This window comes from Podarcis gaigeae (genome assembly GCF_964106915.1).
Source record: "Podarcis gaigeae genome assembly, chromosome: 11".
In the NCBI taxonomy this organism is placed as follows: Eukaryota; Metazoa; Chordata; class Lepidosauria; order Squamata; family Lacertidae; genus Podarcis; species Podarcis gaigeae.
The window spans coordinates 53,900,740-53,924,732 of NC_139687.1; the positions used below are offsets into that span (position 1 = coordinate 53,900,740).

General features: G+C 43.6%; 1 protein-coding gene across 1 annotated transcript in view; it reads right to left on the minus strand.

Annotated features, from left to right (window-relative positions):
- Window positions 1–604: 604 nt before the first annotated feature.
- Window positions 605–23,993, minus strand: part of ME2 (malic enzyme 2) — a 43,505-nt gene continuing 20,116 nt past the window's right edge. Inside the window, exons 3-16 of the mRNA XM_083702792.1 lie at window positions 23,270–23,403; window positions 19,813–19,962; window positions 18,190–18,265; window positions 16,723–16,884; window positions 14,678–14,781; window positions 14,129–14,238; window positions 13,924–14,021; window positions 13,009–13,122; window positions 12,792–12,906; window positions 10,984–11,126; window positions 8,171–8,273; window positions 7,470–7,540; window positions 6,137–6,235; window positions 605–5,357 (exon numbers count right to left, since the gene is read on the minus strand). Coding sequence (XP_083558918.1) covers window positions 5,193–5,357; window positions 6,137–6,235; window positions 7,470–7,540; window positions 8,171–8,273; window positions 10,984–11,126; window positions 12,792–12,906; window positions 13,009–13,122; window positions 13,924–14,021; window positions 14,129–14,238; window positions 14,678–14,781; window positions 16,723–16,884; window positions 18,190–18,265; window positions 19,813–19,962; window positions 23,270–23,403 — 1,644 coding nt within the window. The 3' untranslated portion in view covers window positions 605–5,192. The remainder of the gene's footprint in view (window positions 5,358–6,136; window positions 6,236–7,469; window positions 7,541–8,170; window positions 8,274–10,983; window positions 11,127–12,791; window positions 12,907–13,008; window positions 13,123–13,923; window positions 14,022–14,128; window positions 14,239–14,677; window positions 14,782–16,722; window positions 16,885–18,189; window positions 18,266–19,812; window positions 19,963–23,269; window positions 23,404–23,993) is intronic.

Here is a 23,993-nt window from a genome sequence, read left to right on the forward strand (position 1 = left end):
GCCCAGAGTGGCTGGGGAAACCCAGCCAGATGGGCAGGGTATAGATAATATTATATATATTATATATGCGAGGATATTGACAAGCTGGAAGGTGTGCAGAGGAAGGCGACCGAGATGATCAAGGGTCTGGAAACCAGGCCTTATGAGGAACGCTTGAGGGAATCGGGCGTGTTTAGCCTGGAAAAGGAGTAATCTGAGAGGAGATATGATAGCCATCTTCAAATATCTTAAGGGCTGTCCCATGGAAGATGGAGCAGGCTTGTTTTCTCCTGCTCCGGAGGCTAGGACCCCAAACCAATGGATTCATGTTACAAGAAAGGAGAACTTTCTGACGGTAAGAGCTGTTTGACAGTGGAACGGTCTTCTTTAGGAAATTGTGGACTCTCCGTCCTTGAGAGGTTTTTAAGCAGAGGTTGGATGGCCATCAGTCACGGATACTTTAGTTGATATTCCTGCATTGCAGGGCGTTGGACTAGATGATATTCAGGGTCCCTTCCAAATATTATTCTATGGTATAGGAAAGCTGCATCAATGAATGAGTGAGTAGAGAGGGGGAGGGCTCCCTCGTGCAACTTGGCAAAATAACAGTTTCACACACACAACGTAGGCAAAAGGGACGGCTTTTACTATGAAAATAGAAGACCATAACACATTATCTCAGTACAGTTACAGTATTACCAAAGGAGAAAAATAAACCCACATTTTTAAACACAGTGTTTGTTCATTTTTAAGCCACGCAGACTACTTCGCAATAAACCATATTCTGAAAAAAGGTTCATCCTGAGGATTTGTATTTTGACTATGCAAGAATTGCTCCCACAAAGGTGTTTCATTTGCTTTAGAAACAGCCCAAACAGCATTTATGCAAGACACAACAGCTGATGGAACTAAAATTGCCTTACTTTTGTGCTCCGCTTGGGGCATTTTGGGCTACCAGAGAGAGTTGGGGTTTCTTATTTCCCATCAAGATTCCTCATGCAGAGGAGCCAGAAAAATGAAAGGGTTTCCCCACTTGAGCCATAAGAAAACTGTCCCTTGTTTCTGTATACAGTACATGGTTTCAGGGCCAAATCCAGGAGCCCAACCAGCACATGGCAGTCAACAGAGATTTCCTGTTGTATAAATCATCGTGTACACATGCATATGTTCCCTTTAAATTCAGACCACATTGGGTTTCGGAACATCTCCAAAAATGTAGCTTCTGACACATTTCTGGTGGCATGTGCCTAAAGTGGATCTGGGCTGAATTCAATAAACGGTGGCGGTTACACAGACCCAAAAGGGCATCATGTGTTCAGGCGGTTGTGTGAACAGCTCCTTCACTGACACTGGACGGCTAAGGAGAGAGACGGGTTGACTTTTCCAAACACGAGTTTCACCTCTCAAAAAAGAATTCCAAGCTAACAAGATGTACAAATACATAACAAACCCTCTTCTGAAGAATTGCTTTCGGTCCCTCTAAAGCAGCATTTAAGCTTTTGTTGCACTCACGGAAAAGCAATCTTCGTGCGCAAAGCCTCGAGAGCAATCATTAAAACAGATTCGTTAAAAACGACTTACAGAATAAATAAACGTCGCTAAAAAGAAAACAAGGGTTAGGAAGTGGGAAAGTGCAATGATGAAGCCATGTTATAAGGCAAACAAAGGGGAGGGGGAATCCCTTCTAAAACAGGTGCCAGGTGATGCTATTTTGTGTGCAAATAAAAAAGAAAAAAGACATTACAACTAAGACACACTTTTAAATAGCATTGCCGACACCCCATTGTTGTTTTTGCCAATAACACAAAAGAAACTTACGCTCACAGCTACATTATAGTGCCTTGTTTTTCACATGTTGTTTTACTTGTACTATTTTTTAAAATGGTATTCGTCAAGAATCTTGCAAAGGTTGACTTGAATGGAAGGCTCACATCCCTGGAGGAGGAAGACTGATTGGATCGGAATTGAACTACGCTCAGCAAACACAAGATTCACCTGTTCCCAGACTACCATTTCACACTTGAGGGGGGCAAATAAATATCTGAATATCCCTATTTTATTTTTATTTTTATTTTATTTTATTTTTTAAAACACCTTCCTGCACATCACAGAACTAGTATAAAGGGAAGGTTGGTTCAAGGCAACTTTCTCCTTAACATATTAGTTTTGCATGTGCACAGCACTCTCTCGCTTTTTATTCTGGGGAACATTTAAGCACGCAATTCCCCACCTGGAGTCTGAAGAAGGTGCAATCCTGCAACAGATGCACCACCAGAGTCTGATAGTTGTGTAAACTCAGCTCTTACAAGAGCAACATGGGGAGAAGGGAAACATTAGCTGGACTATCTCTCAGACTAAATACATTCCGTCAAAGCTTGTGTACTTTGATCCAAGTCTGACCACACAACTATCTCTAGAATCTAGCAAATTATGTGCCCAATTGCATTAACCAAGCTATGCCTATGAAGGACAGTGGGAAGACAGTTTCAAACTATGCGAGTGCTCCTGTATCTTAAAACTGTAGCGTGGAAAAGACCCTTAAAATTCTCCTTTGAATTTTCTGTGTCCAAGACACACTGGGCTGTTCATATACCGTATGTATGATCCAATTCTTAAACCCTTGAGGGTGTGTATAGGAGAAAAGGATCATTCTGTTCTGCTTTCCGTTGAGAAGTGTGGCATAAGCACTGCTGCAGGAACAGTCCACAAACCTCAGTGAAATCCAGGAGACTTCACCCAAAGAACAGTAGCTGGCTTGCACAGCTCCAATGAATTTACTGGAGCTTGTACAAACTCTGGTAAATTACGCCTTTTGTAATCACAACCTTCGCTGGTGCAAAAAATTCATCTTTTTGCTGTATGAGCATGCAATCATCTTGGGAGACAAAAAATTATGCAAAGAGGCGAAGTAGGGGAAATGGCAGAGAAGACATTAGCATAATGCCAATCTAATACTAAGTGATGCTTGTCCGGCAGCTCATCCGTCTGCTGAGAATATTCAAATTAAATCTGTTCAGAAATGTACCCCGTATGCTTGATTGGTTTAATTTCTTTCATCACAAATGTCTTCCATCCCTTTTGGCAGGCAGAAGAGCCATTAAGGGCAGCGAGTGCGGAGTGCCAGATATAAACCCCGATATCTCATTGTTGCTTCTACACAAAATGAGGCGGTCAAGAAATCCTAATCCGTTTCCCAAGTCTGTTTAAAACTAGAGTTGCTGTCGTCTGGTGCTTATCGGAAGAAGTTTCTCCGTAATAAACAGGGAACAATGCCCACTCACCATTTCCCACGATCACCACAATTTTAGGTAACAACTCATTTGAGAGATTAAAAAAAAACAGCCAGGCACCAAATAAGTCTTTGTACTAAATGTACAATCAGTTGGAAAATCAGTTTTGCAACAGCTGTACACATAGCGGATCTATAGTTAAGGGTGGCTCAGTCGGGTGGAAGCCGTGGCCGGACTGCTCACTGACCATGTTGCAGGCCAAACACAAGCCTTGCATCTGGTCAGGTCAAAATGCAGCTTAGCACTGGGGAAGCCCACACTGAAACTGCCCCTTGTTTTAAGGGGCACAGTTCTGGCTATTATGTTGTAAAATAAAGCGAGTTCAAGCCAATTCCTAAATACATGCCTCAATCAAAAGTTTGGGAGTGTATGTGTTTTTGAATGCAGAATTTCCATGGGAACTGGGAATGACCTGTACAGGAGGCTGAAATTTAAATATGGGAAGACCACCCCAATGCTGATGCCATTGGGACAGAGCTCTGAGGATGCACTGGAGGCCCAGGATTTGGGGCTATGGAGTGTAAGCACCCCGCAGAGAAAAACTTTGAAAAGGCAAAATTGGAACATTGTAGAAGCCAACACTGGTACGCGGGGTGGAGAACCTTTGGCCCTCCAGATGTTGCTGAACTCCAACTCCCATCAGCCCCAGCAAGCATGGCCAATGGCCAGGGATGACGGGAGTTCTAGTTCAGCAACATCTGGAGGGTCAAAGATTCTCACGCCCCTTGTATAGATTCAAGAGACTTAGGTCACTTACACACTGTGGACTTTGTGCTGTTCACACATAAAAGTTTTTTGCTGCATCCCTGAAACATCATCCTCATCAAAATGCCACCCCATAATTTAGCCCACTGCATTTAAGCCAGTTCTATTGTTTTGTTCTTTTGTGAGGAGGGTGTTACTTGCTGAATTTTCTGCAGAAACAGTAAACCCCTATTAAACTGGAAAATAATATGGGAGGGCATTGTGACATTGTATGGATGCTGCATTTGTGAACAGCACAGACTTCACAATAAACTGCCATGTGGAAGCACTTTGAAACCATGCTTGCTGGCAAGGGTTTGTTTTGGGGGTTTTTTGTAGCAGAGCTAAGAAGGGCAAAGTTGCTTACTCAGAGCTCAGAACAGACAACTCACCATGTTTACCTGCAAAGGAAGCTGGTAGCCCGTCCTAAAATCTAACATTGCTCAATTGAGGCCACAAAGCTCAGCACATCAGACAACTGCAAGGGCCATCAGGCCACATATAAAATAGGCAACCAGAGTACAAAAAGGGACGAAGAGATTTGCTAGCCACCTTAAGGCCCAGTTTATGCATGCAGCAGGATCAAGAGGTAAAACCATTTCTGCGCTGTACCACTTCAAGATGCTGGAAGGTTGCCCGTTTGAATGTTTTCGCCATAAAAAATAAGTTCTGTGCAAGCAGAAAAACAGCACATGACAAAAGGCTAGGCCGAATCTTTCTGACATGCTCATTTTCTACACTCTGTGAGTTTATTCGTTTCCAATATAGATAAAGAAGATCATTTGGAGTCTGAAGTGGGGCAGCTCAGAAGAAGCTCTACCACTAAATATATAAACTGGGTCTATATAACAGGAATGACAAGATAATTAAGGATTTCCTGTATATGGTTAAGTGACCCTGAGGACTGTAAAAGTGATTTTTTTAAAAAAAATAATCAGTGTAAGTTTTTGTATCTTGGTTCCAGATAAGTCTTCCATCCAATGGAATGCAAATCGTCAGAGGGAAAATCTATACCAGGAGCAATCCCAGCAATTGTTATGGGGCAAGGCTTAAAAATACTTTTGTCGTTGTTGAAAAAAAATCAAAGTCTCAAAACGTTCCTGGTTTTAAATCTTTTCCGGAAAGAGATTCCCTGCAGAAATTCAGGTGCCACCTGAAGAACTTGCCCCCTTAGGCGAGTCACTGTGTTTTTGGTGGATGCGCCGTAGATTCTGGCCAATCATACAAATCCGGGAGAAACGATTCGTACTTGTAGTTCCAGATCCTCGACCGTATGTGCTTGTTCTTGTCTGCAGGCTCAGGGTAATGGAACGCCATGTTGTTAGCATACAAAAATTCCATAACCTGGAGGGCGGGAGGAAATCAGATTATTGATCTGCAGGATTCCCATGATCTATCTCAGAGATGGAGAACACAGAAAGCAGCCTGATACTGGTCCATCTCATTCTGTATTGTCTACACCCTGGCTAGCCTACCTGGTGCCCTTCAGATGCTGGACTACAAAACCCATCATCCATGACCGTTGGGCCATGATGGCTGGGGCTAATGGGAGTTGGGAGTCAGGCAACAGAGGGTGCCTCTCTATGGTTTCACATGGGTCTCTCTCAACCCTGCCTGCAACTGAATCTGGGACTGTCAGCACGCAAAGAAGATGTTCTGCCACTTAGCTACAGTCCTCCTTGTGGTCCTCCAGCTTGCCGTTGGACCCTCCCGCTCCCATCAGCCTCAGCCAGCAAGGCCAACAGTCAGGGGTGATGGAAGCAACATCTGTGGAGAGCCACAGATTCCCCATCACTGGTGTCTTCCTATTTTGTTTCTAACCACAAGTAGCCAATTGCTTCTGGAAGCTCACAAACAAGGCCTGAAGGTGGCCTTGGCATTTTGGGCCCAGACATGTGCTACCTTTGTCTTTCAAGGTTTCCATTTAATGATGATCGTCATTATCCAAACCTTGTTCAGACACCTAGAATGGGCAGTTTAGGTTCATCCCACGCAATCAATTCCAGCCCCTAGAATGTCACTGAATGTCCCCACCCACTCCACCCTGCGATATTCAGAAAAAATTAAGGTGAGCTGTACATCTATCCAAAGGCTCCTCCTGCCACCCCCAAAATTGCACTTACTTTAACAGCAATGTTAATGGAAACCTCCCGGATGTTTGCAAGAGGAGGATAAAGCCGTCCTTCCGCAAGTTCTTCCTCAGTCAGCTGCTCTGTTAACGCCTTTTTTAATACAAAGAGAAAAATATTACACAGGAACCATCTGGGGTTACACTGGTCCTGGGCCATTTAAGGCTTTAGAGAAGATAACCAATCCTTTGGCTGAGGCCTGGAAATGGCTCTCAAGCCAGGGAAGTTGTTGCAATAATGGGAGCCACGCAATCACAGTAACTGGCTCCGGTCTACATCCTTGCTGCTACGTTTTTGAACCACAGGACGTTTCTAAACCATCTTCCAAGGCAGCCCCATGTAGAACACATTGCGGTCGCCTTGATCTAAGCAAGGCATTTGACATCATGGCGAAACCTCCTCACTTCAAGCCTCTTAAGCCAACCAATGCACAGGTCAGTTTTGAACTCATATTCTATCTTTTCCATTTGAAAATCCCCTCGAACGTGCGGAAACCGCAATGCACGTACTATTCCATCCACCAGGCGTTTCGCCTTCGGACCACTCCATGGAGGCGCAGATTGCAGCTATAACAAAGGCGGCATTTTTTCATCTCCGCCAAGCTAAGCAGTTGGCTCCTTACCTCTCTCGCCCTGACCTAGCCACTGTGATCCACGCGACGGTCACCTCCAGACTGGATTATTGTAACTCGCTCTACGTGGGGCTGCCCTTGAGACTGACCCAGAAACTCCAGCGGGTGCAGAATGCCGCAGCGAGACTCCTTACGGGGTCTTCGCTTAGAGATCACATTCATCCGGTGCTATATCAGCTGCACTGGCTCCCGGTGGAGTACAGGATCAGGTTTAAGGTGCTGGTTTTAACCTTCAAAGCCCTATACGGCCTAGGGCCCTCGTACCTACGGGACCGCCTCTCCTGGTATGTCCCACAGAGGAACTTACGATCTTCAAATAAAAACACCTTGAAGGTCCTGAGCCACAGAGAGGTTAGGCTGGCCTCAACTAGAGCCAGGGCTTTTTCGGCTGCGGCTCCAACCTGGTGGAACGCTCTGTCACAAGAGACAAGGGCCCTGCAGGACTTGACATCTTTCCGCAGGGTCTGCAAGACAGAGCTGTTCCACCTGGCCTTTGGTTAGGGCGCAGCCTGACTCCCTCCTTTGGTAATCATTACAAAACTTTAGTTTATGGTTGCCATCAATTTTGATTTTAATTCATTTTTATAATGTTTTATAATGTTGTACTGTTTTAGTGTTGTTAGCCGCCCTGAGCCCGGCTTCGGCTGGGGAGGGCGGGGTATAAATAAAATTTATTATTATTATTATTATTATTACCTTCGCAGCCTCCAGGAAAACTTGATCGCTAATGTGCCGAACCCCACTGAGAATAACAGCAAGAGCAACGCCTAAAGAACAGAGACATTCAAAGTCGTTTTGCAAAATCGTCTGGATTTGGGGAACTGAAAGGCTTTTATGCCGCTGTTTGCGTAGAAGCTTACAGCAGTGTTTATTTTTATAAGCGTTGCTACCAACAATGCTCAACACTGAAAGCCAATAGCATGAAGGGAACTGAAGAAGAAGAAGAAGAAGAAGAAGAAGGAGGAGGAGGAGGAGAAGAAGAAGAAGAAGAAGAAGAGTAGTAGTAGTAGTAGTTTGGATTTGATATCTCCCTTTATCACTACCCTAAGGAGTCTCAAAGCAGGTAACATTCTCATTTCCCTTCCTCCCCCCACAACAAACACTCTGTGAGGTGAGTGGGGCTGAGAGACTTCAGAGAAGTGTGACTGGCCCAAGGTCACCCAGCAGCTGCATGTGGAGGAGCAGAGACGCGAACCCGGTTCACCAGATTACGAGTCTACCGCTCTTAACCACTACACCACACTCGCTCTCTGTGGGGCAACACAGAATTCCCTGATGCCCTTGTGGCAAAAAATATTTTTTATTATGAACTTGTAACCTGCCATCGTAAAGCCCATCTCGCAATGCAAGAGGCCTTTTCTTACAAGCCAAAATTGTCTCTTAACAAACTGCTTTACCTGGAAATATGTATGCATTGTTTCCTTGTCCAGGTTTGAAGGATCGCCCATCACTTAGCTTCACTGGCTCAAAAGGGCTGCCGCTTGCGAACAGACAACGCCCCTGTCAAATAGAAAAAAGAGGAAACGATTCATCAAGAAGCCACTTCTGCAAGAATAAGGGCAATACAGTACAGATGAAGTTCCACTGCAATTTTATACATGTGAGTATTTCTACACTGGGCAGTCACAACACTTTTAGCTACACCAAGAGGTGCTCACACATGTCTCCAGCCAAATAATATTACAAACTGCCAGGGTGGATTTGATTTAAGTCAGTGAGACTTGGTTTAAATTTTTTTATTCGTGTGTATTGAAACTCAGTTTAAGTTTTTTCCCCTTTATGTTTAACCACATCAGTTAACAGTTAAAAAACAGCAGTCATGAAATTAAAAGACGCCTGCTCCTTGGGAGACAGGCAATGGCAAACCTAGACAGCGTCTTAAAAAGCAGAGACATCACCTTGCCGACAAAGGTCCTTATAGTAAAAGCCATGGTTTTCCCAGTAGTGATGTATGGAAGTGAGAGCTGGGCCATAAAGAAGACTGATCGCAGAAGAATTGATGCTTTTAAATTATGGTGCTGGAGGAGACTCTTGAGAGTCCCATGGACTGCAAGAAGATCAAACCTATCCATTCTTAAGAAAATCAGCCCTGAGTGCTCACTGGAAGGACAGATCGTGAAGCTGAGGCTCCAATACTTTGGCCACCTCATGAGAAGAGAAGACTCCCTGGAAAAGACCCTGATGTTGGGAAAGATGGAGGGCACAAGGAGAAGGGGACGGCAGAGGACGAGATGATTGGACAGTGTTCTCGAAGCTACAAACATGAGTCTGACCAAACTGCGGGAGGCAGCGGAAGACAGGAGTGCCTGGCGTGCTCTGGTCCATGGGGTCACAAAGAGTCGGACACAACTAAACTACTAAAGAACAAATTAATTTTTTTACAGAAAGCCATTCCTGATGGTATAATCTTAATATTTACAACCAGATGAAGGTTTCATTTTTGGAATAATACGTTTTCAGAGTAGTTTTTACAGTTATATCAAAAATTACTGATTTGGTTGTACTATGAGATATAAAGGTAAAGGTAAAGGAACCCCTGACCATTAGGTCCAGTCGTGGCCGACTCTGGGGTTGCGGTGCTCATCTTGCTTTATTGGCTGAGGGAGCTGGCATACAGCTTCCAGGTCATGTGGCCAGCATGACTAAGCCGCTTGTGGCGAACCAGAGCAGTGCACGGAAACACTGTTTACCTTTCTGCCGGAGCGAATGAGTTAACTGTTTTTATATTTGGACAACTTTTCTGCTGTACTTTATTGGAAGGAGAAAAGTAATAACAATTAATAACAATTTAAACCATTTATTTAACTAAAATAATAACATTATAGCATATGTATCCATGTTTGTTAACTGATGTGGTTAAACATAAAGAAAAAAAAACTTAGACTGAGTTTCAATATACATGAAAAGCTTAAAACAAATCCTTATTTCCTGATGGCCTTTGGACTATAATGTAACTTAAATAGAAAACTTATCTTTAGAAAGATTTTTTCCTCCAAAAACATTTTATTTTAAACATCTAATTTAAATTAAAAAAAATCGATTTAAATAAATAAAATCCTATTTTATTTTAAAATAAATAAATCATTGATTTTTATCCACCCTGCAGACTGCATTACAGCAGAATCTGACCCCATTGGCAAACCTACCAGATATCTATATGCTGGACCCATGTTTCCATAGGGCCTTTGGAAGTGTGTAAGCCCAACAATACAACAGTTAACTTTTGAACATATAAAAAAAGGGATAATATTGCCCTATTCAGTCTGTGTGTTTTGGATCCGGTGTGTGTGGATCATAAGTGATTATGACATCCAATGTGTGGATGTCCGGTACACCCAGAGCTAGGGCAGATATTCCTGGTGGGCAGCTGAGATTCTACTCCACCATGCCGATTCCATATCTAGTTAGAGCCTAGTCAGAAGTTGTTGCTGCTGGCATCCATCTGTCTCAAGGGACAATGGAGTGCACCTCTGGGGATTATCATCTTCCAAAGCAACTACTCTATTCCGAACCTAAAAATGGAAAGTGTAATGCTAGTAGTCAACAAAAGAGCTTTAAAGACTGTCTCAAGGCAAATCTAAAAAAAAAATGTAGTATAAACACAGACAACTGGGAAACACTGGCCTGCGAATGCTCCAATTACCAAAGGTGTCATGGGCTGTGAAGATGCTCAAACTCAGGACGCAGGGGAGAAATGTGCTAAGAGGAAGGCATGCTTGGCAAATCCTCACCATGATCAACTCCCACCAATGTCCCCACTGTGGAAGGACATGTGGATCCAGAATTGGCCTCCACAGTCACTTACGGACTCACTGTTAAGACTGTGTTCATGGAAGACAATCTTACTTGACTACGAGTGCTCAGTGAAGGAGAAGGAGAAGGAGAAGGAGGAGGAGGAGGAGGAGGAGGAGGAGGAGGAGGAGGAGGAGAAATCAAACTACTGTGTTAGCAGCACCCAAGTGACCTCCCAGGGCGCAAATCTGGGCAGTGTGTCTCTTGAGGTCCTCGTGAGAAAGGGAAAGGACCATTGATACCAGATACCAGTTCTCTGCAGGTGAGCTGATCAGCCACACTAGCACACGGGTCACAACCACATAATGTCTTCAGCACAGAAGGTGCTTCTTGATCAAGCTTCCGGCAGCTCAGTCAAGCTGCACAGTCCAGGAGAAAGACTGTGATGACCAGCGATGCTTCAAGTTATTTGGCTCACCTCTGTTAATGTGTATGCCTCCTCAGCGGTGCACTCGGCTTTCGCAGTAGGGTTACTCAGTGCAAATATGATCGGTCTCTGGTTGATGGAGCCCATCGCTTTGAGAACGTCATGGGAGAAGAGTCGGCCTGCGCCTGCGACCCCTGGAAGAAGCAAATAACATGATGCCTTTTCCCCCGCCCTCCTGCCAAAAAGAGGCTCACATGCACTTGTTTGAAAAATGGTAGCAATAAGACACTGGAACACAGCAAGTATTTCTGCACCAACTGGGCTGGACACAGCACAGCCACGCTGGGGATGTAACGGCACACGTTCCTGCTAAAGCAAAATTATTTCTCATGTTCCTACTTGCCTCAATGCCAATGGCATTGAGGACAGGCAATGCAGGACAGGCAACACACAGACTCAGTAAGGTCTTGTCTCATGGCAAGTTCGTATATTTCCGTGTCTCCACACGTAACTGACAGGGACATGGGTGGGACTGTGGTCTAAACCACTGAGCCTCTTGGGCTTGCCGATCGGAAGGTCAGTGGTTCGAATCCCCACGACGGAGTGAGCTCCCGTTGCTCTGCCCCAGCTCCTGCCAACCTAGCAGTTCAAAAGCACGCCAGTGAAAGTAGATAAATAGGTACCACTGTGGCAGGAAGGTAAATGATGTTTCTGTGCACTCTGGCACTTGTCACGCCTCAGATGATGCATGCAGAGTGGGATGGTTTACATGGGGAGGGGCGGTCCTTGAGGTATTGAGGTCCTGGGCCACACCTCTGTGGGAAGTTGCACAACTTTAGGGGCTACAACAGAGAATGCCCCCGTCCCAGCAAGCTTCTGAGTGGAGGAACTATCAAGAGGACCCCTTCTTAATATCCAAGAGGGACTATAGGGATAGAAGTGGTCTTTCAGATATTTGTAGCCTACAACTCTTAGGGCTTTAAGCACCAACAGGAATTGGGCCCAGAAATATTCAACCAAATGCCTACGGGAAGCCATTAAGCAAGACATGCCACCTTTGATCCTGGAGGCAGTATCTAGCCGCTAGTATTAGCAGCCACTGATAAATTTATGGAGGATAAGGCTCAGTTCTGCTTTATTGGGAATAGCAATGGCACAGGATGACCAACTCACACATACTGAGAGTTCAGTTGGGACACGGGTGGCGCTGTGGTCTAAACCACTGAGTCTCTTGGGCTTGCCAATCAGAAGGTTGGCGGTTTGAATCCCCACGATGGGGTGAGCTCCTGTTGTTCTGTCCTAGATCCTGCCAACCTAGCAGTTCGAAAGCACACCAGTGCAAGTAGATAACTAGGTACTGCTCCGGCGGGAAGGTAAATGGTATTTCCATGTGCTCTGGTTTCCATCAGTGTCCCGTTGCCCCAGAAGCGGTTTAATCCTGCTGGCAACATGACCCAGAAAGCTGTCTGTGGACAAACGCCAATTCCCTTGATCTGAAAGCGAGATGAGTGCCGCAACCCCATAGTCGCCTTTGACTGGACTTAACCGTCCAGGGGTCCTTTACCTTCACACGGGTGTCTATGCCACACTCAGTACAAGCACACACAGGCCAGTCACCGTGGAAAATGTAATTCTTGCAGGTCTGGTGCTCAGTAACCACATAGCCTCCTTTGGGAAGGCAGCCCTGTTTAGAGAAGCTTTTAATGTTTATGCGTTACTGTATTTTAATATTTTATTTAATATTATTATTATTATTATTATTGTTATTATCCACCTGACATTAAAAGCCCTTCCTGAAAGCATCAGTACTATTATTACTGGGCTGCTAACCCGATATGAGAAGAGTCCGCAACACTCACCAATGATAGCTGAAGGCTGAAGCACATTCACAGCTTCTAAGAAGGTCTTTGGCACCTGGTCTGGGGCTGTGTGAGTAAAGGACTCTTGGTTGGCGTCAACTGTTTGTTCCCGACCCTAGACATTTTAAAAATAAATAATTATTGAGAGTTGGCAGGGCGGGGGAGGGGTGGAAGAGTAGAGCAATAAGTTTGTGCCCAACCAAACCCCAAGCCTCACCTGAACCAATAAGCCATATTTGTCGAACATCCATATTTTCTTATAAGCTTCTTCCGGAGAAAGACCGCTTTCCACCATAGCCATGACGATGAGATTTGCAATTCCAAGGGCAGCCTGATAAATAAGAGAAATGCTGGGGAAATACCGTATTTTTCCCGTGTATAAGACGCCCCCTATTTTGGGCGACTCCGATTTAAGAAAATGGGGAGAGATGTATCCGTGTATAAGACGAGACCCGATTTTGAGCATTATTTTAGAATAAAAAAAAATAGTCTTATGCATGGAAAAGTATGGTATGTCACTCTGCAGAGCTGCTGACCAACTGCCTTTCAAAAAATTAGTTACGTAGTCCGGAGCAAGGCAAACCATGAGCCCGGGTGCAGATGATGCACTTAGCCAAAGCATGGTTTAGCTCAAGGCAACGCATCAGCAGGAGGACCAGGAGTGAGACAGCAGCGATCACTTCTCCAGGAATACTTGTGAGCGTGTGCTAAGCCACAGTTTGGCTTGGTGTGTCGTGTGAAACAGGCCGATATTATATGTGCAAAGCTTTCTGTAATCCCTTACTGCGTTTGGTCATTGCATCAAAGCTGTAAAAGGTCAGTCGCAACTCTTTTCCAGCTGGGAAAGAACTACCGTATTTTTTGCTCTATAAAACTCACTTTTTCCCTCCCAAAAAGTAAGGGGAAATGTGTGTGCGTCTTATGGAGTGAATGCAGGCTGTGCAGCTATCCCAGAAGCCAGAACAGCAAGAGGGATCACTGCGCAGTGATCCCTCTTGCTGTTCTGGTTTCTGAGATTCAGAATATTATTTTTTCTTGTTTTCCTCCTCCAAAAACTAGGTGCGTCTTATGGTCTGGTACGTCTTAGAGCGCGAAAAATACGGTACATGCCTCACTCAGAAGCACAACTCACCTCTCCGGCACCAAGGAACAAGATCTGGTGCTCTGCAATTGGTTTACCAAGAACTTTCTGCGCTGCCAACAACCCAGCTAAGGCCACCGAAGCTGTCCCTGTGAAAGGAACAGACCTTGCTGAAAAGAGCTGGAATAAAAGAGGCGTCAACAAATACAGCCAGAAAAATATCATCAAAACAGATACCCAAGAGGGGGTGATTTACCCTGTATATCATCATTGAAGGTACAATATTTCTCTCTGTATTTCCTCAAAAAGCGGAAAGCGTTGTGGTTTCCGAAGTCTTCAAACTGAATGAGGGTGTTTTGGCCATACCTAGAGGGCAGAGTGAGAAATACGGAGTCAATAGCTGTGCTGCAAAGGGCACAATGTTTTAATACTTCGTGCATGTTCATGCATGACTTGGAAACAGCCATGGAAGAACCTTGCCGTATAAGGAAACCAGGAAAGAAAACCTTTGTAAATCTAAGCTGCTGATTCTCTTCTTAACATAGTTACTTTATAGTGAGTTGATTGGTCCATCTAGCCATCTATGGCCTTCCTTATTTTTTACTTTTACTTTGCTTCAGGATGAGAACAGAAATCGTTCTCCGGGGGCGTGGCAGCAGCAGGAGGCCCCATTAGCTAAAGTGTTGCTTCAGGTTAAGAACAGTTTCAGGTTAAGAACAGACCTCCGGAACAAATTAAGTACGAAACCAGAGGTACCACTGTTCTTGGAACATGGGTTGATGTTTGTGATTATTGGAACGCATACCTGTCTACAATGGCTTCCATGAACTCGTCGATGAGCTCATCGTACAGCTGAGAGCGGTCTCGCTTCTGGTAGAGCCCCATATAAAACGGGTCATGAAGAAGCGTCTGTGGAAAACAAAGAACAAAAGCCATTAAAGGAAGCGCTTAGATCATTCTGCAGTACCCTGCTCTACAGAGGACTTACTTATTTTGTGCCATTCCCAGGAAGTGTGGACTTTGGCAGCAGATATCAAGTAGCCTTTCACACCTTAGTCAAATTTTAAACGCTTCACCATCTCTTTAAAAATAAAATTAAGAATACCACACTCCCAGATGAGGACCACCGTCCCCACCATGTCCCACTACCCAAGGACCCCAGGCAGAAAAACATCTGGCTGAGCTGGCTTAATAATGAACATTATGGAAGAAATAACAACAAAAGAAGAATGGCAGATGAAACAGATGGAATATGTGGAGATGGCGAAATTGATGGGGAAGATCTGAAACCAGTAAGATCAAGTATTTTCTAAAGACTGGAGTAAATTTGTCATTTATTTAAAGGACCACTGTAAATAGTTAAAATCTTTGGCAGGGATGTAATGACACTTGTAATGTGGAATTATTTATGGTAATTATGGTTATATAATAGATGGATAATGGTAAAAGATGCAGCAAATTTAAACTTAAACATGGAACCCATAGAGGGAGGGAAGGAGGTCCAAAAGTTCAAAAAATATTTTAATGTTTGAAATGATTATGTTTTATATGTATAAAATTATCCAAAAATAATGAACATTATGTGTATTTCATGTGTATTTTAATGAACTGAATAGTGTTAAAGATTATGAGTCATAGGTTGTGGAGTGTGTGTTATGAATTTAACAGCGCTTAGCTTATTTTCTTATAGTTGTTATTTTGTTAATGTTGTCAATATTGTTTAATAAATTATAAATGTTGTATTGATTTGTTAATCACATAATACGACATTTCCTGTAATTGTGACTATTTAAAGTTGCTGCTTTGTTAATAGTGTTTTATAGATTGTAACTGTTTTATGATTTGCTAACTATTTTATATGATTTATGCTGTATTTGTGATGTCCTATTATGTTTTATTGCATTACCTTATTTATTGTTTGCAAGCCGCTTTGGGATTTGTCTGAACAAAAATTGGCATAGAAATGCAATCAATCAAATCAATTCTGCAAGAAAAGTGTCTACCCAGGCAGCAGAATCAGATGGTGGGATGAATGAATGGCCCGCAGCACTTCAGACTATAAAATGGAGAGGACTACATTATTTTCAGATGCTACTCTACATGAAACTCCCGCTGCAGAGAGAAAACCAGCCTAGGGAAATGCTAGAACCAGGCTGTCCTACGTCTAGCTTTCATCTTGCAGAGAAATCAAATCAGATCAATAAATCAAATCAAATCAAAATAAAACCTGCCATGAAATTCTCAAGAGGATCTCTACTCTTCTCTGCCGTTCCACAGTTCTGGGAAAGGCTATAAAGGTAAAAGGTAAAGGACCCCTGGACAGTTAAGACCAGTCAAAGGCAACTATGGGGTTGCGGCGCTCATCTCGCTTTCGGGCCAAGGGAGCTGGCGTTTGTCCACAGACAGTTTTCCAGGTCATGTGGCCAGCATGATTAAACCGCTACTGGTGCACGGAGGACCGTGACGGAAGCCAGAGCGTGCGGAAACGCTGTTTAGCTTCCCGCCGCAGGGGTACCTATTTATCTACTTGCACTGGCATGCTTTCAAACTGCTAGGTTGGCAGGAGCTGGGAGAGAACAACGGGAGCTCACTCCATCGCGGGGATTCGAACTGCCGACCTTCCAATCAGCAAGCCCAAGAGGCTCAGTGGTTTAGACCACAGTGCCACCTGTGTCCCTGACTTGAAAAGGCTAGGGCTTTTTGTGTCCACCAAGTGGCAAACCAAAGCGTGGAAGTCTAAATAACCCCATCCCATAAACAAACAGAAGGCCAAACTTCCCAGTAGGCCAGGGCGATGTAGCGATACAAAACTGGTATTGGGAGAGGGGATGAGGCAGTGTTGTAACTTACCTGATTGTCTGTGCCGACATCAATACAGACAGGGAGGCACTTGTCGGGTTGTATTCCAGCACATGCTGTGTATAAGCAGAGCTTGCCGACAGGAATCCCCATCCCATACACACCCAGATCACCAAGGCCCAATATCCGTTCTCCATCTGTGACGACAACAGCCTTGAAGGCACAAGAGGGAAATTAACTTCAGGCACATGAGTAAAAAGATGGAAGCGGTACAGTATAAATCTCTACAGTCTTTCTTTTCTGGTAGGTAAGAATGTTTAGGCTGAAGAGGTAATTATTTTCCTAATTAGGATAGGGCAACTAGGAGTACCCAACACACTGCTGCGCTATAGACTTAACTATTAAGTCAGTTTGTTCCCCTTTCCCAGAGAATCCTGAAACCCTTAGATCAGGGGTGAGGAGGAGCAGCCAAGAAATTTCTCAGCACCCTGACTAAACCATAGGCAAAAGGGGGACGATGAGATGTCACTTTGAGATTGCAAAGAGGTGGCGGTTGCACAAATAAAAAAAAAGAATAGACTTGGATTGCCTTGGATTGGGGAATAGGTGGACATGCATGTGGGATGTGATACATAAGTAGCTGTCAAGTACAACATTCCTTGTTTTCCTAGAGAATACATGCAGGGGAATGTTTGGTCCAGCCAGTCGAAAACTTCCTGTTTCCTCCTGACATGGAGCATCCTTCCTCTTGCATGTGACTAGAGGTTGGCGTGACCTTACCTGCCTAGGTAACAAAAGGACAAGGCATGCAACACACCTTCTCTTTTTGACTTCTTCCGTCGTTGGAGCAGCTCTTTTTAGCTAAAAATGCATGTATATACTTTGTAACTAAGTCTGTTTTCAGGAATTCAACTGTGAACTGATGATGTGAGTAAACTTCTTTTATATACTTTACACAAGATTGTGGCGTGTTCATTCTTTTAAGAGGAATATAAGGGAACTTACCAGGAACCTAATACTGAGAGGTTTTAAACAAGCCTGCAACCAGCTATCTGCTGTGCGTTTAAAAGGGGAATGTAAAACTCTGCTGTTATAGAACTTGCTAGCGCAAGTTTTGAAGGATATTAATAAACAATATATCCTCTCCTGCCTCCCTGAACATTCCCACAATGCACACACATTTTAGAAAGCTCTGTCAATGGTAGAGAAATGAGGAGATGCAAACGGTTGCCCAAATCAGTTTCCCCCAACCTGGTGCAGTCTAACTGTTTGGCTCAAAGAGTGAGCACAGTGGGTCTCACAAAAATGGTCCTGTTTTGATGCGTTCCTAAGTTTCATACTCAGAAACACATGTTTGTCGAGACATGGGACAAGGTGGCTATGCAGTATTCATAGTTGCATGACACAAATTCCTGACTGCAAGACAAATAACCCCCGGTATTTATCTATCCAGTTTCCCCATTGCTGAAAAAGCAAAGCTGGAATTAAGAGAATTATGAAGAAGGGGATGCATCATACCTTCACATCGTTTTCTGGCCAGTTATTCACAACTGATCTGATATGGCCCCTATCTGTTATGGCAATGAATAATCCTCTGCAAGAAAACAGAAACGTATCACTCACTGATGCATTCAAATCATTCCTTTTCTTTGCAGTGTGAGCTTAGCAAAGGGCACCCTCTCAATTAATAAATCAAGCTAAAGATAGTGCTTTTAAAAAAAAGAAGACGACACAATGAATATTAGATTGGAATTTTGGAATGTATTATTTAAAGGTTATGGAGTTTGGAAAATGTGAAATTAATCCACCCCAACTTCAATCTGTCACATGAAATAAAATTAGACAGAACTTCATAAATCAGCAAACTAAGCTGACAGAAATACTTAGGGTTTAGATCAAGTATAGGACTGAACAGGGAGAGAAAGATTGGGAGTGGGAACCAGTCCTAACATTCTCTTCTCCACGCTATTCTCTGCGAACAGAAATTCACAGCTGCACAAAAGGCAAAGAGGATGTTTGTCACTTGTAAGGAAAGGTAAAAGTCATCTGTTTTGCTGAGTTGAAAAGCTCACATTAGCCCCAAAGGAACAGGAGGATGAGGATCTTGGTGGGGCAAGTTGAAGACTGGAAATCAAATCAAGTAGGTAGGAAAGCTCAAAAGGATGGGGCTGAAGGAAGGGTGCAGAGAAGTTAGCTCGTAGAATATTTGCTTGCCCTACCTGCCAGCAGACTGTCTTGCCAGAGTGGTGCATGCTTTGGTTATCTCCCATTTGGACTACTGCAATGCACTCTACATGGGGCTACTTTTGAAGGTGACTTGGAAACTACAACTAATCCAGAATGTGGCAGCTAGACTGGTGACTGTGAGTGGCCGCCGAGACCATATAACACCGGTCCTGAAAGACCTACATTGGTTCCTGGTATGTTTCTGAGCACAATTCAAAGTGTTGGTGCTGACCTTTAAAAACCTAAATGGCCTCAGCCCAGTATACCTGAAGGAGCGTCTCCACTCCCATCTTCCTGCCCAGACACTGAGGTCCAGCTCCAAGGACCTTCTGGTGGTTCTCTCACTGCGAGAAGGAGGTTACAGGGAACCAGGCAGAGGGCCTTCTCAGTAGTGGCACCTGCCCTGTGGAATGCCCGCCCATCAGATATTAAGGATATTACAAGACATCTGAAGGCAACCCTGTATCAGGAAATTTTTAATGTCTAATGTTTTACAATTTTTTATGTGCTGTAAGCCGCCCAGAGTGGCTGGGGAAACCCAGCCAGATGGGTGGAGTATAAATAACAATATTGTTGTTGTTGTTGTTACTGCCTCTGAATTCAACAATTGCCACTGTGCAACAGATTAGGAAATGGACTACCAAACACAAATCTAAAGGAAAGATAGAAGGAAGGAGAGGAAAAGGGTAAACAGATAAATTAAAGATGTCAATTTGGACAAAATTAGTCCATTATTTGGCTGCAGGCTCCTGGTTTATTTTTTATAGCACATGTACACGGTGCTTTATCAAGCAACATAAGCAGGCAAACAGACAGCAGCATATCTGCTCCTGAGTCACCATGGTACAGCAACTGTAAATTCTGAAAAGCTTCATTGGTTGAGACATAAAAATCAGAATATAAAAATCTTCTTACTTTGGCCTCCTAAAGATATGTCCATACTGGGAACACGCTAAGCCTACTGTTGGTGTATAAACAATTGGCATTAATTGCTCAATATCATCTTGCAATACCCTGTAGAATAGCTTCTCGTTTCTTTCCTGCATGCCCATCACATAGATGTATCTGTAAATAAAACAGTGGAGATGCAAGATTAGATTTATTTATATACTAATGAGGAATACCCTGAAGCTGAAATGAAAGATGGAAAACAATAACAAAATCATCCCCCCCCCCCTTTTCTTTTTGAATTTGTGGTTCTCCTGTGCTATCCTTCTCAGGGAGAAACTATTCATTTCACTTAGATGAGTATTTCTTCTCTTTAAAAACAAAAACAAAAAACACAAGCAGTGCAGCAGGGCAGCAAAAGGTGGAGGAGGAGAGAAGGGAAGGGAAGGGGCTGCTTAATCCTCTCCCTTCCACTCATATTTCTGCTCAAGGCTGCTTTTCACCCACAGGGGAAAAGATACAAGTATTCCATATATATTCAAATCAGAACCAGTGAAGGCAGTGAAGGTCCTGTGTGAGCGTCTAGAGGCGGTTGGAGGATGGATGGCGGCTAACAGATTGAGATTGAATCCTGACAAGACAGAAGTACTGTTTTGGGGGACAGGAGGCGGACAGGTGTAGAGGACTCCCTGGCCCTGAATGGGGTAACTGTGCCCCTGAAGGACCAGGTGTGCAGCCTGGGAATCATTTTGGACTCACAGCTGTCCATGGAGGTGCAGGTTAATTCTGGGTCCAGGGCAGCTGTTTATCAGCTCCACCTGGTACGCAGGCTGAGACCCTATCTGCCTGCGGACTGCCTCGCCAGAGTGGTGCATGCTCTGGTTATCTCCCCCTTGGACTACTGCAATGCGCTCTACATTGGGCTACCTTTGAAGGTGACCTGGAAACTACAACTAATCCAGAATGAGGCAGCCAGACTGGTGACTGGGAGCGGCCGCCAAGACCATATAACACCGGTCTTGAAAGACCTACATTGGCTCCCAGTACGTTTCCGAGCACAATTCAAAGTGTTGGTGCTGACCTTTAAAGCCCTAAACGGCCTCGGTCCAGTATATCTGAAGGAGCATCTCCACCCCCATCATTTTACCCGGACACTGAGGTCCAGCACCAAGGGCCTTCTGGCGGTTCCCTCGCTGCGAGAAACCAAGTTACAGGGAACCAGGCAGAGGGCCTTTTCAGTAGTGGCGCCCTCCCTGGGGAACGCCCTCCCACCAGATGTCAAAGAGAACAACAACTACCAGACTTTTAGAAGACATCTGAAGGCAGCCCGTTTAGGGAAGCTTTTAATGTTTGATGTATTACAGTTTTTAATATTTTTTGGGAAGCCGCCCAGAGTGGCTGGGGAAACCCAGCCAGATGGGCGGGGTATAAATAATAAATTATTGTTGTTGTTGTTTCCCCCTGTGGAACAAAAAGCAGCTTTTAAAGAGGAGTCAATTTTGAGCAAAAATGCCAGAAGAGGGGGGGAAATTAAGCGGGGTGCTGCAGAAAGAATGCAGCTGGTTGAGGGAGCCGTGGACTCAAAAAGCTTGAAAACCTCTGGACACTTTCTTCATGGAGGTTACTTCCAGTTAAGCTAATGCAGGATTTTGGACTCCAGTTCAAGGTTGTTTTTACAACCGACACTAAACCTTTTGTTTTCATTTTGCATTTAACAGTTGCATTCGCTGAATGCAAAGCAACCTCTGTGAACCAAGTGATAGTTTCTTCCAAGAAACACGCACTGGATCAGGATTATGGGAAAACCTACTTAAAGGGCAGTGGAAATGAACGTGATCCGGTGTAATCATCGTTTGCTCAATGGACATGGCACTCCCTTGATAAGAGAGCTGTTTTATTAGGCAGAACACTGCTTTATGGGCACCTTATCTATCTTCCAGTTACTGCCCAGATCCTAAGTGCCTATACATTAACACTCAAGTCAGTAATTACGCTTAGATTTATATCAGGGGTGGGGCAAGGGCTCTAGCTCAATGGCACAGAATCTAAATCTCATACAGAAGGTCCCAGGTTCAAGTAGCGCTGGGAATCTCAGAAAAGGAGAAAAGAAAGCAGGTTGCTTTACTAGTAAATATATTTAATAAGAAGCAAAGCAACAAAGGCTTCAAAGGGGTATATTTGGAAAATGGGAACGAGTTGAAAGAAGCATGGCCTATACCTGGTCAGAGAAGCTTTGATGGAAGCCCTGATGATGTTTCGATGGACATGTTTATTTTTATTTTAATATTCTTTATTGATTAAAAAAATGCATGTCTATACAAACATTATGTACTATCTCTTAACAGGTAGAAAAAAGAAAATTATATAAAATAGAAAATTTATAAAGAAAGGGGGGAAAAGAAATAACAAAGATAAGAAACAAAGAAATTTTAAAAAAGACAAAGTTATTTACATAGTAAAAGTACTCATTGACACAAGCCTTCCCACCTTTCTCATTATACTGTTTGATATAACATTCTTTTTTACACAGGTTTAATATCATTTCTTTCTGCTTTGTATACGTTCCTTTGATCTTTTTCTTTACAAATATCACTCAATTTCTGCTAATATGGAGTTATTTGTACAATAAAGTTTTACATAATTCTTAAATATTATCCATTCTCTAGTTGTTTTTTGTTTCGATATTCCTCTAACTGATCCCATCAGTTTTGCTAATTGTAGATATTCTAACATGAGCTAATCTGTAATCTCTACGAACATTTCATTTTTCCAACTCCTTGCTATAAGGGTTCTAGCTGCTGTTATACCATACATAAACAATGACCTTATATATTATTTAATTTCCGATGGTAATATACCAAGTAGGAAAATCTCGGGGGGGGGGGGGGGTTGAAAGTAATTTTAAATAGTTTCTTAAACTCGTTATAGATATCATTCCAGTATTTGCCACAGGTCCACCACATATGATAGTATGGCCCCTTCTCTTTTTTACATCTCCAACAGGTTGATATTTTCCCTTTATACATTTTAGCAAGCTTTTGGGGGGTAAGATGCCATCTATATACCATTTGCATGGTATACGATATACGATATCTTTATTGTCATTGTCCCTTGCAGGACAATGAAACTGAAAAACTACATAAAACTACTACAAAACTACATAAAACTACTACAAAACTACATAAAACATTCAAAAACTCCTAAAAACTCTGAAATCCCATTTTAAAATACACTGAGATTATAGCATGCTGTAAATGTAATGTCTGTCGTTCGATGGACGAGTTTAGGCACTGTTGATTGTTCGCTTATCGGACATTTTTTAAGGCCTGAGTCAACTGGCTACTTTCAAAAGCTGAGTTTGGGCCAAACCGGCTTTCCCCCCATGGATCTGGATCCCTGACACATGTCCAAGCTACAACAGCAATAGCAATAAAAACTCAAGAATGAATGATACAAGACTAAGTGCCTGCCCACACACACTTACTTTTCCAAAGGGTCGGTCATTTTTGCCACGTTCCTGTGAAACCGTAAGGCTTGGATGTCTTGCGTCTCAAACTTTGGAGGTAGAAGTCCCTGGAGGCCAAGCATTTGACGTTCTTTTAACGTGAAAGCCATGCCCTGGAGACAGAGAGGAACAAGAGAAGTCAGATGCTGTTCAGCCTGGGGAAAAGGAGACTGAGAGGAGGTATGATAGACATCTTCAAATATCTCAAGGGCTGTCACACGGAGGAGGGGGAAAGCTTTTTTTCTCCTGCCCTGGAAGGCAGGATTCGAACCAATGGATTCAAGTTGCAAGAAAGGACATTCCGACTCAACATCAGGAAGAGATGTTCTGCAATGGAACGGACTCCCTTGAAAGGTGTGATGGACTCTCCTTCCTTGGAGGTTTTTAAGCAGAAGTTCAATGGCCATCTGCCAGCGATGGAGCCAATGCAACTTGTTTCTCATTTGGCGTGCTAGCAGTAGAGGAACTCTCTTCGCCACCAGCACATAGCTGTCAACTTACAGATTTGAAAATAAGGGACCAGCAGCCTTGAAAATAATGGATCAGCAGCCAAAATAAGGGATTTTTCAGAGCACAGGTATGTTCAACTTCTGAGCCCCTCTGAGCCAAAGGCAGAAAGCCCAGCCAGCAGCCAAACGAAGCCTCAAGCGGTGGTTCCCACAGCACAGCAACTCGGCAAAGGGGATGCAGCAAGGGAAACCAC